At 37.3% G+C, this 18,876-nt stretch overlaps 1 protein-coding gene across 2 annotated transcripts in view; it reads left to right on the top strand.

The window, feature by feature from the left end:
• The window catches only part of KLHL14 (kelch like family member 14), a 114,346-nt gene extending 100,585 nt beyond the window's left edge, over positions 1–13,761 (top strand). For both annotated transcript variants that reach the window (XM_032222392.1, XM_032222391.1), the window contains 4 exons: positions 3,850–4,040; positions 4,141–4,299; positions 9,660–9,817; positions 12,572–13,761. In XM_032222392.1, coding sequence (XP_032078283.1) covers positions 3,850–4,040; positions 4,141–4,299; positions 9,660–9,817; positions 12,572–12,712 — 649 coding nt within the window. In that variant the 3' untranslated portion in view covers positions 12,713–13,761. The remainder of the gene's footprint in view (positions 1–3,849; positions 4,041–4,140; positions 4,300–9,659; positions 9,818–12,571) is intronic.
• The last annotated feature ends 5,115 nt before the right edge of the window (positions 13,762–18,876 follow it).

Genomic DNA, 18,876 nt, shown 5'->3' with positions numbered 1-18,876 from the left:
TGATAGGGCTTTGTTGGAGATACTAATGCTTTGGAACTTCCATGGAATTTTCATGTTTGAAATGGCGTAGAAAATATTCTTTAACTTTTCATAGAAATAGATACAGGTTTTAATTCTGTTATGGATTCTGTCGAGTGAGTGAACATTTTTTAAAAATGTTTGCAGGTACGGTAGGCATTTTTTCACACTTCAGGATGGGTTAAGGATACTAGCTTTATTTTTTAATTTGTTTAAATAATTTTATTAAATAGATGAAAACTAAAAAGAAACAATACAAAGATATGCATAAAAGAAAAAGTGTGGGGGAGGGGAAGAGAAATAAGAAAAAATCCCATGACCCCAAAAAAAGATAATAAGAAAAAGAAACTTCTCTCTTCATCCTCAGCAAGTATATTGAACATTAACAATTTTATAATTGTCTTAAATTACAATAAGTATCATCTTATTTCAAACTTTTCTTTACTGATCAACCAAGGTCCAATAAAAATCAACAAAAATACCTAATAACATAAAATATAATCTCTTTCCATTTAATCTAAATTTCCCTCACCCCTCTCTTAGCAATTAAAAATTGCAAAACATAATAAAATTGGAAGTTGCTAAACATTACCAGAAACAATAGACCCTTATTTAGATATCAAAACTGATAATGTAAATATTATAAATTCATTAAACCATTTTCAAAAGAGAAACTATCCAATCCAGATAAATATTAAACATCAAAGATAATTTTAAATACAGTCAAATAAACCAGTTTTGGGGTTATTTTCCTTCTTCCCAGCAATGTTGCATAAATAAAATTCCAACTCTTATTTTTTTCTAATCACTTTGTCCTGTCTCACGAAGTTCTTGTCATCTTTATCCTAGTCCACTGGTAATTTCCATGAAGATTTACTCCAGTAAATCTCTTACATTTCAATTTAAAAGGATACATTATTTGGGTACTTTATTTGTATGCTTTTTTAAAAATGATCATCTAATTAGATGATCCAGCATTTCTATTTCTTACTTGTTAGTTATAATTTTTAAGCCCATCTTAAAGTCCATTTCAGTTGTCTTCAAAGGAATTTGTTCATCTTCCGTAACAACTTTTAGCTGTAGTAAAGAATTAAAAAGTTCAAGCACGTCACACATGCACAGATCTAAGTTTTCCTTTAAAATAGCCATCATGTGCTTTGGTAATCAATCTTCAAAGTTTTGTTTTGCATTGAAAAGTTAATAAAATAGATTTTTCTCACATGAGATAATCTTTCTAATTAGTTTCAAAGTCTTTCTCTAAAGCAGTCACCCAGCAATTTGTAGGCTCACCGTTCCACAGGTTTTCCATCTTAAAGAGGCAGTACAAAAAATAAACTTCAAAGTTATTAAAAAGATGAGGTTTGGTCAAACCTTGAATTCATGAGAAATTCCATATATGATTTTAAGTATGATTGAACCTGTTACCTTCAGCTGATTGCAAGAAGCTGTAAAAATGTCAATTTCTGCGATTTATTCACAAAGTCAGCTATAGGCGAGTACATATGGATTGTCTCTGGACTTGTCTTTGTTCTGGAGATAATTTCAGCAGATATCAGATATCTAACTGTCTTTTCTGCCATAATTCCCCTGTAATCTTTGTGGAGTGGGAAAAATGTATATGTTAGATCGGTGGTCCCCAACCTTTTTATCGCCGCGGACCAGTCAGCCTTTGATAATTTTACCGTGGCCCGCTGAGCGCGCGCAGGAGTGGGGGGGCGTTGTTCGCGACGACACATTGATTGTTTATATATCAGATTGTTTTGATTAAACAACTTTTATTTTATTGTATTTAAACATGCCTTACAAAATAAATACAATTACATAAATATAAAGTGCAAGGCTACGCTACTAGCGCTGTCTACGCTAGCCCTACGTAGCTGCGCAGGCGCTCTTAGGTTTTTTTCAGGAATCGGCCAGCGCTGAAGCGCTGAAAAGGAATGAGAAGGGCGGTGCTGGACACAGGGGGGCGGTGGGCCGCTGGTGACGTCAGAGTGCCACCAGCGGTCCAGTAACACCCCTTGTGCCAGTTAGCCTAATTTGCATACAGAAAGAAACTATGGCCCCCGGCCACTGCAGCGATCATGGGCCCCGGCCGCTGCAGCGATCATGGCCCCCGGCCGCTGCAGCGATCATGGCCCCCGGCCGCTGCAGCGATCATGGCCCCCGGCCGCTGCGCGGCCCGGTGCCAGGTACTCCACGGCCCGGCACCGGTCCGCGGACCGGGGGTTGGGGATCACTGTGTTAGATTATCTTGCCTCATCTGATGTCTGAATTTTGGTCCTCTTTTACTGAAAATATTTATAATCTGCGCAATAAAACATCATCTGGAATGTGTTGAAGAAGAATTATCTTAAACTTTGATTCTTGGCTTATTTATACAGGGACAAAAGGAATGCCAGATTACTTTTAATGAATAAATGAAATGTGTTCAAAAAATAACTCCTTGGAGTTTCAGAAGCACTGACAATTATTGAAACTGACTGTCTGAAAAGATGTCAGGTAGCAATATTGATTCCTTGGTAAACTTTTATATTTCTTTTGAAATATGACCATGGAAACAAGCAGATAAATAAGATTTTGTTCAGAGTTAGCCAGAGAAATCCTTTTTTGGAAAGAACGAATGTAATACAAGGAAAGTTGTTCTGTTTGCAGTAGTGCAGAAAGGAGAAGAAAAGCGATAATTGAAGAAAAATTTTGATGATATGGTTCTCTTAGTAAATTGAGAACAATGACCCTTGAAGGACCACAAAGAAAGTGAAAGTCAAGCTAATTTATTATTGTTACATTATCTGTCCTAACTTTAAATTTGTCTTACTGAGTTGTTAAATCCTAGCCTGATACCAAATGCACCAAATGTTAATGACTATGTGAATAAATCCAACACTATCAACATTGCATTGTTTTTGTCTTCTGCCTTACCTATAATGCTCCACCCCAAATAGCTCATCTATAAATCTTCATAATATCAGTTTACTTGGAATATAGCATCTTTTATACAGGACACTGCTTCTCCCTTCCTTATAAAATAGGGGTGTCAAACTTGCGGCGTCATGTGACATATCGGGACTTGTTCCCCCTTCACTAAACCAGGCAGGGAGGGGGTCAGCATGTGACGCCAAAGATGTTCAGCATCTTGTTAATCACTACACTTATGAAATTTTACAATTAGGTCATAGAAGCAGTTGCTCTTTTAAAGGTTGTTCTGGTTGTTTTTTTTCTGTATCTCTGATCTGTTTAACAATGTCTCTTCTAGCCTGAACAATAGCTATTAATACCATCCTTTATACATTATTAATTTGTTTATCTCTGTCATCAGTGTTATTGGCATCAAATTCCAAAATTTAATAATATGCTGTGTGAAGTATTCCATTGGTTTGCGTTTTCCATTATTATTAGATGATTCTTAACTTCCAATATTTTGAGAATGGGGAAAATCATTGTCTGTATATCCCATTTTTCCATACAAACAATCCCCTGTAGCCACCTTTTATAAAACTGAAATGGTGCAAATCTTTCCTTATAGCCTGAGTTTCCAGCTTCCTAATTTTTTCTTGTATTTTTCCCCAGCCCTACAATATCCTTGCTAGAGAATTATACCAAGTATTTCGAGGGTAGCTACATTCAAAAGTTTTGCAATATTCACTGTTTTATTTCTTTTTCTTAGTATTTAAAGTGGGGGCTTGAGTTCAGTCATTTAAGAAACCACAATTTGAATTCTTTGAAGTATATTAATAAGCAAATGCTTTTTGTTCAACTTTTGTAAATAATTATGACAGAATTAATTATAGTCACTGGAAACTAACTGCTCTATTTGTTATTTTTGTCCTCCAGGAGAGCTAGTTTTTATGCATGTCGCCTTGATAAGAACTTGTACGTGATTGGCGGGAGAAATGAAACTGGCTACTTGTCAAGTGTGGAATGCTATAATTTAGAGACAAATGAGTGGCGTTATGTATCTTCCCTACCACAGCCTTTGGCAGCACATGCAGGAGCTGTACATAATGGAAAAATCTATATTTCAGGTAAGCTGTTTCCTAGGTTCCATTTGATTGTTTTAAAATTTGGTTGAGTCAAAATTTTATTTTAAAAACTGTAACTAATAGAGGTATATTTGATTTATAGGTGGTGTCCATAATGGTGAATATGTTCCCTGGCTCTATTGCTATGACCCTATAATGGATGTCTGGGCTAGAAAACAAGATATGAACACAAAAAGAGCTATTCACACGCTGGCCGTAATGAATGACCGACTGTATGCAATTGGAGGAAACCATTTGAAAGGTCACTTTTTAAATAGCAAAATAATGTACTTTTCTGATTTTTGATCGAAATTGTTTTTCTCTATTACTTTAGTTAAAAACCTGCCACAGACTTTAGTATCATGCCTCAGCAACATTTTGAGGAAAGGAAAATTTATAACTCCCGATTAAATAAATGAGTAATGAATGCTTTAGATAATAAAAAAGAGAATTTTCATTACTCAGAATCATGGATGATCTGTCATCCCTATGAATTCATTGTAACAAACAGATTATTATTAACCCAAATTCCCTGCAATATTTGCCTCTATAAATTATTTGCCATCATAAGAAATTATACAAGAGTTCCAAGGAGAAACTGTTCCTAGATTTCATGAAGAAACTGAATATTAAGCTGCAAAACATTTATCTGGGAACTTCTGAATTGGCATAAATACAATTGATCAAAATTTCTTTTTTATTTTTATTAGCATTTTATTAATGCTAAAAGCATGTATTATGTCTTTGTATTCATATTGCAAAAATATTCTGCTGCCATGTTGGACAAGTATTTATATCTAAAATAATTTTGTCTGCGGCACTGTGCCCAGAAAAAACAGAATTACTTCCAATCTTTTATATGCTCACCTTTTCTCCGAAATCTTGCTCCCATTAATTTAGGGAAAGCACCATTATGGCCCCAGTAACTATCAATTCCTGAATTTTTTTATTATTTAAAACAGAAGATATAACTTGCAACCTCAGAGTTCTATTTGCAAAATTCTTGATTATACTCTTTGGAACTGTTCCAGAAGTTCCCAGCAACTTGTCATTTAATGTGACAGAAGATAGAATTTATTGAAAAGACAAAGAATAGCAACAGTAATTAATTAAATTGAAGTTTAAAAGCATGTTCTGCTTTTTTGGCTTGGCTTCTCTCACTGTTTAGAATACTCCTGAGATGTGTAGCTTTTGACAGAAAAAAACCCTATTATTAAGTGCATTTAAATGAAAGGGTCATTGAGTTTATTTTTTGTAAAGTCAATCCAAATGTTATTATGTTCTTAAAAAATTTCTTTTTTTGGTTTCCTTTGGTTTTATTCACAGCTCTCCATTTCATTTAATGCACTACTAAATTTTGTTAAAAAGGATTACATTTATATTATTCTCATTTCGAAACATGAAATGTATGGGGAGGGTACAACTATCTAAAAGAAGATATTTTTTCAATCAGTGTGATGGGGTTTCACTGAAGAATTTAGGACGCACATACATACAATGCTTGTATATGTACATGAGCCTTTCTGCTAACATATTTTCCTCATGTTAGTGTTCTGTACCAATGTTTTTATTGGTAGTCCTCAAGTTATAAGCATTCATTTAGTGGCTGTTCAAAGTTATAATGGCATTGAAAAATGTGATGACCAGTACTCGTCCTTATGATCATTGCAGCATCAATGTGGCCTGATCAAAGTTTGGGCATTTGAAATCCCATGTACAAGTAGTCTTCGACTTATGACCACAATTTAGCCCAACATTTCTGTTGCTAAGTGAGACATTTGTTAATTGACTTTTGCCCCATTGCATAACCTTTCTTGCCACAGTTGTTAAGTGAATCATTGCAGTTGATAGCTGGTAACATGGTTGTTAAGTGAATTTGGCTTTCCCATTGACTTTGCTTTTATCAGAAAGTTAACAAAAGTTTTAAAAGATGATCACATGATACCGGGACACTGCAACCGTCATAAATATGAGTCAGTTGCTCGGCATCTGAATTTTGATCACATGACCGTGGGATACTGCAATGGTCATAACTGTAAAAAAGAGTCATAAATCACTTTTTTCAGTGACAATTTAAGTATTTAAGTATTTAATAAATTTATAAGCCGCCCGATCCCGAAGGACTCCGGGCGGCTTACAGAAATAAATCTCTAAAAGGATAAAAAAATTTAAAATATAGAGAAAAGAAAAACAGATTAAAAAATCACTTCATGCACTCAATCTAGGTGGGGCTGGACCTCATTCATGAGGTCAACAGCCCCAGGCGTGCCGGAATAGCCAGGTTTTGGTAGCCTTTAGGAAGGCTGAGAGAGTGGGAAGAGTCCAGATCTCTGGGGGTAGATCGTTCCAGAGGATCGGAGCAGCTACGGAGAAGGCCCTCCCCCGAGGAGCCGCCAGACGACATTGTCTGGTCGATGGCACCTGGAGAAGGCCCATCCTATGTGATCTTATCGGCTGTTGGGAAGTATGTGGCAGAAGACGGTCTCCCAGATATCTGGGTCCTAGGCCATGTAGGGCTTTAAAGGTAATAACCAGCACCTTGAAGCGTGTTCGGAGACTGATAGGAAGCCAGTGCAGCTCGCGGAGGATAGGTGTAACATGGGTGTATCTTGGTACACCCAATATCGCTCACGCGGCTGCATTCTGGACCAATTGTAGTCTCCGAACACTTTTCAGGGGCAGCCCCATGTAGAGCACGTTACAGTAGTCAAGTCTTGAGGTGACGAGGGCGTGAGTAACCATTTGAAGTGCCTCCTGGTCCAGGTAGCTGCCGCAACTGATGCACCAGGCAAACTTGGGCAAAGCCCCCCCTGGGCAAAGCTGACAAATGATGTTCTAACGTCAGCTGCGGGTCCAGGAGGACACCCAAGTTGCGGACCCTCTCTGAGGGGTGTAAAGTTTCACCCCCCAGGCTTAGAGATGGAATGTCTGGACTGTCCTTGGGGGGCAACATCCATAGCCACTCGGTCTTGTCAGGATTGAGTGCAAGCTTGTTCACTCCCATCCAGACCCTGACAGCTTCCAGGCACTGGCACATCACTTCCACCGCTACACTGAGTTGGCACGGGGCGGAGAGTTACAACTGAGTATCATCCGCGTATTGATGGTATTTAAACCCGTGCAGGCGAATGTAGATATTAAATAGGAGAGGGGACAAGAATGAGCTCTGCGGCACCCCATATTTAAGGGGCCTAGGGGTCGACCTCTGTCCTCCAACCAACACTGACTGCGACCTGCCGGAGAGATAAGAGGAGAACCACCATAAAACGGTGCCTCCCACTCCCACCTCTTCCAGCCGTCGCAGAAGGATATCATGGTCGATGGTATCGAAGGCCACTGAGAGGTCAAGGAGCACCAGGATAGAGGAATGTCCTCTATCCCTGGCCCACCAGAGATCATCGGTCAGCGCGAGTAAAGCTGTTTCGGTGCAGTAACCAGGCCTGAAACCAGACTGAAAGGAGTCTAGATAATCTGCTTCATCCAAGGTCTGTTGGAGTTGAAAGACCACCACCTTCTCAACCACCTTCCCTAAAAAAGAGAGGTTGGAGACTGGATGATAGTTTTTGAGGATAGCTGGGTCCAGAGAAGGCTTCTTAAGGAGGGATCTTACCACCGCTTCCTTCAAAGGTTGCGGGAAAGATCCCTCCTGCAGAGAGGTATTCGTGATCCTCTGGAGCCAGCCTCGTGTTACCTCCCTGCTGGTCGAGACCAAACAGGTGGAGGCACTCATCGCTCCCATGGCCTTGTCCACTTCCTCAGGGGTGACAAGCTGGAACTCATTCCAAGAATCTGATCAAGGCCCTCCCTCGGCACCTCCGCTGGTACTGTCCAAGTGGAGTCAAGGTCCGTCCGAATCTGAGTGATTTTGTCTGACAGAAACTGAGCAAATTCCTCAGCTCTTCCCTGTAAGGGTTCCCCCGCGTCCTCCCCTTTCAGGAGGGAGCGGGTTATCCTAAATAGGGCGGCCGGGCGAGATTCTGCGGAAGCAATAAGAGCGGAAAAATGAGTACATTTTGCCACCCGTATCACCACTAAATAAATCCTAATAAAGGCTCTTAGTTGTGTAATTAGACAATGTAATTTCGAACAGTCACTAAATGAATAGTTGTAAGTTGAGGACTGCCTGTATTTACAGTGATTGCAAAATCCCAGGCTCATGTGATTGCCATTTGTGACCTTTCCAGCCAGACATTTGATTCGCTTAATAAGTGCTGTGGTTCATTTTACAAACATGGCAAAATGGTCGTAAAATTAGGCATAACTCACTTAACAACCATATTGCTTGGCAATCGAAATTCTGGTCCCAAGTTAATAAGTACTTGTACAGAGATCTTACGGATCTTTGGAATTTTACAATTCCTTGCAAGTGACATTGCAACATACTATATTTGTCTATACACATTAGTTTTGCTTGTTTGATTTGCTTGTAACATTTTTCTTTTGCTCTGTTTTCAAAATCACAGAGTACAAGAAGACATTACATATCTCTTACAATGCAAACTGTAAACATCAGAATATTGTCAAAGACAGAATTTACAAGAAATCCCTCAGTGCAAACTCTATGAAGTGAAAAAAGCTTTACTATAAATATTCCTAATCCCTTTATACCATGAAATCAAAATCTCAATATATTATATTGAGTAGAAAAATCTTTCATCTTACATGTTATTAACAGCCCTAGCTATTGTAGTTGTTAGAGGTCTGTCATGGCTGCATCTCACCTATCCAAGCTTCATGAGCTGACAGCCTGACATTAGCACTGGGGAGGAGGGGGTCTTGAAACGTAAGGAAGAAGGGGAGGATGGAAACCCATGTAAGCCTTGTGAGAAGCTACAGACAGCCAAGGTCACCTAATGATATGCAGAGCTGGGAACCAGCATTGGTTTCCTAAACAATATACAAGCACCTTGGTTAAGAACCAAGGTGGCGCAGTGGTTAAATGCAGCACTGCAGGCTACTGCTAGATCAGCAGGTCAGCGGTTCAAATCTCACCGGCTCAGGGTTGACTCAGCCTTCCATCCTTCCGAGGTGGGTAAAATGAGGACCCAGATTGTTGGGGGCAATATGCTGACTCTCTGTAAACCGCTTAGAGAGGCCTGAAAGGCCTATGAAGCGGTATATAAGTCTACTGCTATTGCTATTGCTATTGCTATTGGACATTTGCAGAAAACTGGGAGATGGCTGTGTATGTGTGTGTGTGTGTGGACACTTTCCTTTGTGTTGTTTGCATGGGAAAACCTCAGATTCCACTTATGCTACTTATGTAACAATGTAAGCTTCAGTAAAGTATACTCTTGGCAAAACAAATGGCCAGGAATCTTTCTTAGCACTAAATGGCTGGGTGGTACAGTTGATAAAACCACTATATGTTTGCTATTAAGATAATGGCCAATAATTAAGAAGGTGAATTTCAGTATAATGTCCTATGATGATGTTAGCTGAATTTCAGACGAAAATCAAAGGACATTTTTGCAGTTTTATTTTAACAGGCTCATTCCTCTTATTTTAACAAAGTATAAAGATTGTCTTTTTATGCTGCTGACAAATTATTTTTTAATGGTGACTCCAGTCATTATTTAAAATAAGTGGATTCAAATTATTTTATGAATGTGTGATATACAGGTTTTTCTCACCTTGATGTCATGCTTGTGGAATGTTATGACCCAAAGGGCGACCAATGGAATATTTTGCAAACTCCTATTTTAGAGGGTCGAAGTGGTCCTGGATGTGCAGTTCTTGATGACAGCATATACCTTGTTGGAGGCTACAGCTGGAGTATGGTATGCATTAATTTGAACATGTAGTCTTAACTAAGTTGTCTGGTTTTAATTTTATAGCATGCTGTTTATTTAGTTAACCAATTGTTTACCACCACCTATTTCATGGCAGTGACTGAACACAGAGGATTATAAAGAAGACAATACGAAAAAGAAAGAAAGTTACTCCATCCTAAGTAATAATGCAAGTGAGAGTAGCAGTAGCAGTAGTAGAAATAATAACAGAAAACAGCATATATCTGGGCTCAAAACATTCCATTTTCAATCCAGATACACGAAAATAAACTAATCCTCCCCCTGAGCTGTTCAGCATTCTGATCCAACTATTTGAGAAAACATCCAGGTCTACAGTACCTTGCCGAGGGTTAGGGCCATCCTGATCTCTAAAGGGATACTGCTTCATAGGGCCAGTGCTGTAACACAATCCCAGGTGCTACAAGATGATATTTTCTAATAGAAGAAACCCAGATCATGCCAACCCTCTGGTACTGACGGGGCAAACTGAAATGTCAGGAGACAGATAATTCTGCAAATAACCTGGCTGCATGCCATGTACAGTTTTATAGGTGACATCCAGCATCTTGAATTTAACTGGAAACTCACTGGGAACTAATGCAGTTCAAATTAGACAAATCTCATTAGAGGAGCCAGGAGAAGAGTGTGAATATGGTGAGATGTAAACTACAAAAACACATGCCCGTTCAGTCATTGCCCGGTTAAATGTGGATCACACTAGGTATTCTTGTTCCTGGATGAAAATGAGCTACAGACTCAGGATTCTTGGCTGAGCAATCAGGGCCAGCAGCTACAGAACTACTGGAAGAAAACATGTTTATCCATTGCAAATATAAAGTGATTGAAAATGAAGAAATAATCTCTTATTATAGATCAAGTCCAACAAGAACTGGATATTTGAAATGGATGTACCGGTTTTGGAAAAACTAACAGAATCAGAAATAATAGAACAGAGGTTATAGCAGATTAATGTCAATTTATAATACAAAGTATACACATAAGCAGAATTGGAAGAATTGCAAAGGTCTTCCCAGAGCAAAGAAATCAAAGCCTTGTCAGAAGTAACTCAGATTGTAGAGGTAAACCAAGGAAAGTTGTCAGTAAATGAAGGCAGCACAGCTATTGAATTGTTTTCATTCCAGAATCAGGCAACCTTTCATCTGCCTCAAAAAGAACAAAACCAAAATAGTATAAGAATCGAAACAAGGAATAACTGAACATCTAAAATAGCACAAAAACAATAAAATAAGGTTGCCTGCATTGATGCTTGTTCCAAAGAAATAACTTGCACAAGCATTAAAAGATGCCAGGACTGTAATATCAAAAATAAGCACCAACTCACTGCAAGAAACAAGTTAACTAATTTATTCCATCATGGTCACAAGTCCTCCAAGACATTTGGGAGCAAGCAATGTTGTTTAGTCATAAAGCTTTCAGTCATCCCATGATACATGTACAAAATATGTAAGCTGTGCTAGAATTTCTGTAATTTCTGCATTGGCATATTAATTCTTTGTTCCCAATAAGCACTTTTTCAAATCAAGCAGCAGTATTCTTTTGTGTCTAGAAAATACATTACATCCATCTTGTTATCCAAAAGGTATTAATTTCAAGCCCCATTGTCAAAGGGAGTATTAGGAATTGTTTTTGGGGAGTAACTAGCAAGATAGCAACAACCTCTATGACCACTGCTGACCTCGAGGAGATATAGTATCAGTCCCTGACTCCTGCCATTTTCCAGTGGAAAGGTAGTGATATTAATTGGATTATTTTTCCCAATCATTATAACCAGGTTCTTATTACTTTTTACACTGTCCACTCTCAATCCTAAAATTCCACTGCCATTTTTTAAAATAAGAGTTTATAGCACTAGTAAGGTAAAGGTAAAGGTTCCCTTCGCACATATGTGATAGTCATTCTCTAGGGGACAGTGCTCATCTCCATTTCAAAGCCAAAGAGCCAGCACTGTCCAAAGATGTCCCCGTGGTCATGTAGCCGGTATGACTAAATACTGAAGACGCATGGAACACTGTTACCTTCCCACCAAAGGTGGTTCCTATTTTTCTACTTGCATTTTTACGTGCTTTCAAACTGCTAGGTTGGCAGGAGCTGGGACAAATAACAGGAGCTCACTCCATTATGCAGAGCAAGGGATTATGACAACGTTTCTGATCGACAAGCTCAGTGTCTTAGCCACTAGAGCCATTGCGTTCCTTATAGCACTAGTACTCAGATTTACATACGGCCCCATAGTGGGCAGCATATACAGCACTCTCTGGGCAGTTTACAATGTCAGCATATTTTCCCCAACAATCTTGATTCTCATTTTACTGACCTCAAAAATGGAAGGCTGAGTCAACCTAATGACTGAAAGCCTTATCTCTGAAAGGCTTGTATGAACATAACATTCTGAGGATTAATACATAGCAGGTTCTTGAATAGCAACAGCATTTAGGCTTACCAAACCCTCTCTAAGCAGTTTACAGAGTCAGCATATTTTCCTCCAACAATCCGGGTCCTCATTTTTCTGACCTCAGAAGGATGGAAGCCTGAGTCAATCTTGAACCTGGTGAGATGCGATCTGCCAAATTGCAGGCAGCCGGCAGTCAGCAGAAGTAGCCTGCAGTACTGCATTCTAACCACTGCGCCACCATGGCTCTTAATATGAATCATGTTACAGTTATCTACATTTTGAATTGATGTTTTTCAGCTATTTAAACAAGCCTCTATATTGCATTACAGGGAGCCTACAAATCTTCTACTATTTGTTATAGTCCTGAGAAAGGATCCTGGACAGAGCTCGAAGGAGATGTAGCTGAGCCACTTGCAGGTCCTGCTTGCTCTACTGTCATACTTCCTGCGTGTGTGCCGTACAACAAATAAGTCCTGGAAGTGTAGAAGAGGACATTGATGCATTCAGGAAAGGAATGATGGGAGACGTAATGATTTTAAAGAACAGTTCTTTGGACCACAGATCACAAGATCCTACTCCTACACCTGCATTTATGATTTTTTTAAAAAGACTAAGCAAATTCCCATCTCAGATGAATTGGTATCTTGTCAGACAAGTAGGTTAGACGCATGGAACACTGCACATGTTGACAGATGGCCATTTCAGATTGATATTTTCCCTGCTGCAGACCCATATACTGATACTAAATTTAAAGAAAATGAACAAGAACATTACTGTGCATTCTGTTTTACTGCATGGGATCTGTGTTGAAGTAACAATGATAGTCCACTTGTAATTCAAAATTGTAGTGCTGAAAAGCACTGAATCGTAGAATGGTCTGCTCCATTACAGTTATAATCCATGACTGCTTTACATACTCTGCAAGCAACAAACTTCAGAAGAAAACTCAGAGGTAATAATGTAATGCTTCTATTGAAAACAAATTGGTTGTTCTGATGTACACTCTGCCCTAATATTCTCCTCATTAAGAATTGCAAAAATGTTACGGTAGCTTTCAGGATCTGTGCCAATCTTTAATGTTATTTGCAAGAGTATAAATCCAAAATAATTACTGCAAAAGTTCACAGATTCTGGTTATCCTCCTTTCCACAGCATATAAGCATGTACTGTTTAGAGTGTCTTTTAAAAGTTTTGATTAATGTTTAAAATCTGATAATTACGAATGCCATTTTGCAAAAATGGTAAATATTCTTTACTTTTCATTTCTAAGGACAAAATTCAAGCGCAGTACTTTTATAACATGAGGATTTTGTGATATACAATATTAGCAAAGATTGGCAAATTTCCTAATTGTTTAATATTGATATTAATATAAACTACTCCGATGCTAGAGTAAAAAAAAATGCAGGCCTAACTCAGAGCTAACATACTAGGATATGTTCTCGACTAAATCCAAATACAGGTGGTCCTCAACTTATGACGGCAATTGAGCCCAAAATTTCTGCTACTAAGTGAGAACATTTGTTAAATGAGTCTTGCCCCATTTTACAATCTATCTTGTCACAGTTGTTAAAGTTAATCACTGAAAGTGTTAAGTTAATAACATGGTAGTTAAGTGACTCTGGCTTCCTCACTGACTTTGCTTGTCAGAAGGTTACAAAAAATGATGACGTGACCCCAGGACACTGCAACTGTCATAAATATGAGCCAGTTGCCAAGCATGTAAATTTTGATCACATGAGCATGGGGATGCTGCAATGAAAAATGGTCATGTTACTTTTTTCAGTGATGTTATAACTTTGAACAGTCACTAAATGAACTGTTATAAGTCAAGGACTACCTGCATAGTTTGCAGCTTCAATAGCCAAGCAAAACTGAACTGAAAGTAAGGCAGGTGTTGTGCAGTTGGAATCATTCAGAGTGGACATGCAGCATAGAAAGATTTGGGCAGAAAAGTATAGAAGGAACATATAGCTTGAAGCTGTTGTGTTCTTCACAGTAAATTGCTGTCTTTGGAATCCTCCTTTTAAAATTGGCAGCTGATTACCTGCCTATGTTTAATGTCTGTTAAGCTGTATAATATACACACCCCCAAAGATGTGAACAGTATACGCAGAATGCAAGGCAGCAGAGACTGCAGAATTTTTATATACTTCCTTTCAACTATTGTGTGTCAGGTGCCATCTCTGCCACTTTAGATATTTAGATGTGGGTACAAGAAATATTATAATTAACCATAATATCTTAAGCTTGGGGCTGAATGCTTGTAAATCTGCATTTCAGAATGGAAACAGATGTGATATAAAAACCTAGTGGTTCCCCCTAAGCTATAAACAATGAATCAGATGCTGGGCTTTGTTCTGCCTTTCTCACATTCTTCAAGTGGGTGGTCTGTTCCTTTTTATATTAAAAACAAGGAGGAAGAGAAGAAACAAGCCGAAAAACCATACAGAATATGGAAACCTGCTTTATATAAAATCAGACGTCTCGTGCTATCTCGTTCTCCGCACTGACTGACCTACCATTTGTATCCAATGATATCTTCAAATTGAGGCTGTGGTTGAGCTACAGATCAAAGTCTGTTGGAGATTTTTAGAAATAAACAAAATGGTCACTAATTTCTGATGATCTTCAACATAGAATAGTTCATGCATGGCAAGGAGGTCAAGTTTTAACTACTGGTAGCTAAGTTTTGTGGACTGGCAATTTCTCCCTCCCTCCCTCCCTCCCTCTCTCTCTCTCTCTCTCTCTCCCTCCCTCCCTCCCTCCCCCTCCTTTCTCCCTCTCTCTTGCTGTCTTTTTTTAAAAAATGGAACAAGACTTCAGATTTCCTGTCTCCTGGCCCAGCACTCAATACTTGAATTGAACAGTGTGCATTGCCACAAAAAGTTCAATTTTGGTCTCCACCTACTTTCATTTTCCACTCTTATTTCTCTATTTTGATACAGAATGTTTTGATACCCTATCCCCTAACTGATGCTCAGCATTCTCAGGCCATTTTTAGCAGAGTTTCCTTGACCTATCAGATAACATTCAGGAACATCACAAAAGAAAAAGGAGGATTGCCCTTGCACTGTTCAATATTTGAACTTCAGTCCTTTGACTAATCCGCTGAGCAGCTAGATCTACTTTAGAGGGGGGAAACCAACATGGATTCAGCTCCAAAATGGCAGTTCGTCCTTGTTACTAGATTGAATTACATTTACATACATATTTAATTTAATTAATTTAATTTATTTACTTAGAACTAACAGGAATTTAGACTCTTCTATATTTTGTTTAGACTTTAAGCAATGAAACTCCTTTCTCCTATCCTCAAGGCTTAGATTAAAATGTAGTCCAATGAGTAAAATCTTGCACTGCTGGAGTCAAGATTTAATTATATATCTGGTTGAGGCAACTGGCTTTGCCCTGTGCTCTAAGAATCCCATACCTTTGTTAGACTGGAAAAATAGGACCACTTCTCATCAGTGCTATACAAAAATTGGAGGGTATGTTGCTTCTATCATTTCTTCCTTCCACTGGAATCAACTGAGGGCCCTTGCACTATGCAGTTATCTTGCCTAGGACTCAGAAAGAGTAGACTAAGATTGGGATTGAGTCATAATATAAATAAATAGATATATCTTGACTTTCTTGGGATTCTATAAACGTTCATCTCATTTCAGCAGCTTATAACAAGCCATAGATGATATTTTTGAACTCCAGTGTTTGGAACAAATTCTAAATTCATGTAGATTAGTACAGTTTCTGAAAATTAAGTGAACTCATGGTCTGTCTGTTCAAAGTCTAGCTTGTAATTTGTATGAATATTGTATATTCGAAAATGCAAGGCAGTACATAACTTCAAATGGGATACAAACGTGAAACATATAAATAGACAGAATAAAAGAAGCAATTTACTAGATAATATTCCATAAGTTTTGGGCTACTCAGAAAATATTAAAAATTTGTATGTGTTATACCATTATGCCATGATTATTATCATTATTATTATTATGCAATTGTATCACAGTGGCCAGTTGTTTCGCCGGATTTGGCATTGGTTACTAGTTAATAATAATAATAGTAATTGGTTACTAGTTAATAATAATTGGTTATTATTATTATTATTACTACTACTACTATTATAACTACTTGTAGTTATTTTACTAATGTTTAATCCAGTGACACTATATAATTTCACCAAAATTGGCTGGGTACTGCCTTATCCAGGTAGCAAATCATTTGTTGAAGGAATAGTATCTAAAGGGAAAAAGGGAAAATAATAACCTTGTTAATACATTCCTTGAAATTAAAATATTTATCCTGGAACTTCATTCCATTTTTGCTTATGTTGTGGAATTCTGATATATTGTATTTATTTGTGTTATTCAATTCAAAGATTTGTTTGTAAACTAATACATTGTGCAATCATCATTTGGGTGAAGGGATGGTATTTAGAAATATATATCTGTGTATATAGGTATGTGAAAAGGAAACCTGTCACAAACACTACATTAGAGAATATTTTATGGCATTCAAAAAAAGAGTCAAACACTGAACATTATCGTGCCACTGTTAAAATGCCACTTTAGGGGGTAAGGATTTTTTTTTTGGGGGGGGGTGTCTTATCATTTAAAATTCTTTTTTAAGAAATATAATTAAAGAATTTATGAGTATTATATGTAAATCTTTTTAACTCTCTAGAAGGCATGACCAAGGAAATCATACAAGACACCAACAGTGTAAATTTTGTACAGTATTATGTGTGTGTAAATGAAGCTTGCTTGTAGGGTGAGGGAACTTTAAATAAAATCTTGTGTATTAACATGCCTGTCTGACAAATCTCTGTTTAAACATATTTAAATTATCCAGCATTATTTTTTTTCAAAATTGCTTTCATCACATCGATACATAAAAATCTGGCTATTAACCACAATCATTTTGCATTGTTTCTTTGGCCTGAATCCTATATAGAAATGCCAAATTGTTGTTTTTTGTTGAAACGTATATTTTGAACATCTTGTTTTGATAGGCCAACTCTCTTTAAGGGTTTTTCCTTGTAAGTGAAAAGTTGAGGTTTTTTTAAAAAAAAATAATACAGTTGTATATTTAATCATTATCGTATGCTTATTAAAAATGTTAATGTATGAGAAAAGAGAATGAAAGAGAGGAAAAGATTTAACAGGGCATCTTGTGTTGTGTTTTGTTCCAGGTTTCTAAATTCATGACAGCAACTAAATAAATAAATAAATAAATAAATAAATAAATAAATAAATAAATAAATAAATAAAAAAAATAGTGGTATTAGAGGTCAGAATAGTTAGTGGGAGGGGAAGCTAATGAATTCTAGAGAGCTTTTAATGCCATAAATGATTCTGTTAATCTGCAGCATAGATGTTGATCAGTGGAACTGAACTCAGCTCTCTGGACCTTGTCAGATTTATTCTGTGCATGTCAGTGTTCCACACCAATTACAGATTTTTGAAGAGGTTCTCATGCAAAACTCTGCACCCTAATATTTAAGCCAACTTAGATGTCATTGAAATTAAAATCTAGCTGTGGAAAATCTCCGTGATCCTGATATATGAAAATCCACATAAATTATTTGTTCACAGAAATGAAAAATAACTTCAGCAGGAAAATTCAGAAATTACTTATGCAGGATTAATCCAGTTCAATGAATGCATCTTGCATTGATTAATAAGCCATCCATGAATTGCAAGCTAAAACTATAGAGTTGGGCTTTTGTGGCTTTTATTGAAACCAAAACAGAGTGCATATTCTACAAAATACACAATCATTTATGTATTTTAATTCTAAAGGATCGTTATGGGTACAATTGCATTATTACCGCATCGGTATGGTCCTGATCAACTATATTATTAGATTGTGCAGCCCAACCTGGTGACTAACCAGGGCACAACTGAGTTCATTTACTTCCTTTTTGTAGTTTTAAATGTAATGATTTTTCTCTTGTTCCCTCAAACTTCCCACTGATATTTTTTCCAGTATTAATTTGGGATAAATGAGTTTATACCCTGAAATTCCATGTTGCTTCCTAATTCACTTCATGAAAAAATGCTAGACAGTAATCCTAATGGAATAATAATTTGAATTGGAAATCTTGGAAGGACTGAAGCTACATCTTATAGGATATAAGAATATTGCTTCCCCCCATTCCCAGTGCTGTTTCCTAAAAATATACCATCAAATAGTATCTACTGACTTCATGCAGACTGAAATTTTAAGATTTTGCTTTCCAGGCCTTCATCTTTAAATAGTAACATCATGATAAATGAAATATTTTTAGGGTGGCCGAATTATTTAGTTGAGGACATGAATGCCAACATTTTGCTCTCAAAGAAGTCAATTAGAAGGACCTCATTGAGCTATTGGTCCTAGCTGAGCATTGTTAACATTAAAGAAGATAAGCTGTGGATATGTTTTATAAGGATTTGACTCATATTGATTAAATTTTGCTCCAGTCCCAATGAAACTCTATACAGGAAGATTGGCTGCTGAATATTTGGCAAAACTGTAAGCCCTGAATATTACTTACAGATTTAGGTAATTGACTTCCTCCTGTATCCCTTTGTGCCACTTGTAAGGCATTAGGACTAAACAACATTTGATAATAGGATATTTTATA

Source organism: Thamnophis elegans, chromosome 8, assembly GCF_009769535.1.
Source record: "Thamnophis elegans isolate rThaEle1 chromosome 8, rThaEle1.pri, whole genome shotgun sequence".
Lineage (NCBI taxonomy): Eukaryota > Metazoa > Chordata > Lepidosauria > Squamata > Colubridae > Thamnophis > Thamnophis elegans.
Note: the sequence above shows the minus strand (reverse complement) of the source record. Positions and strands in the feature narration are given on the sequence as shown.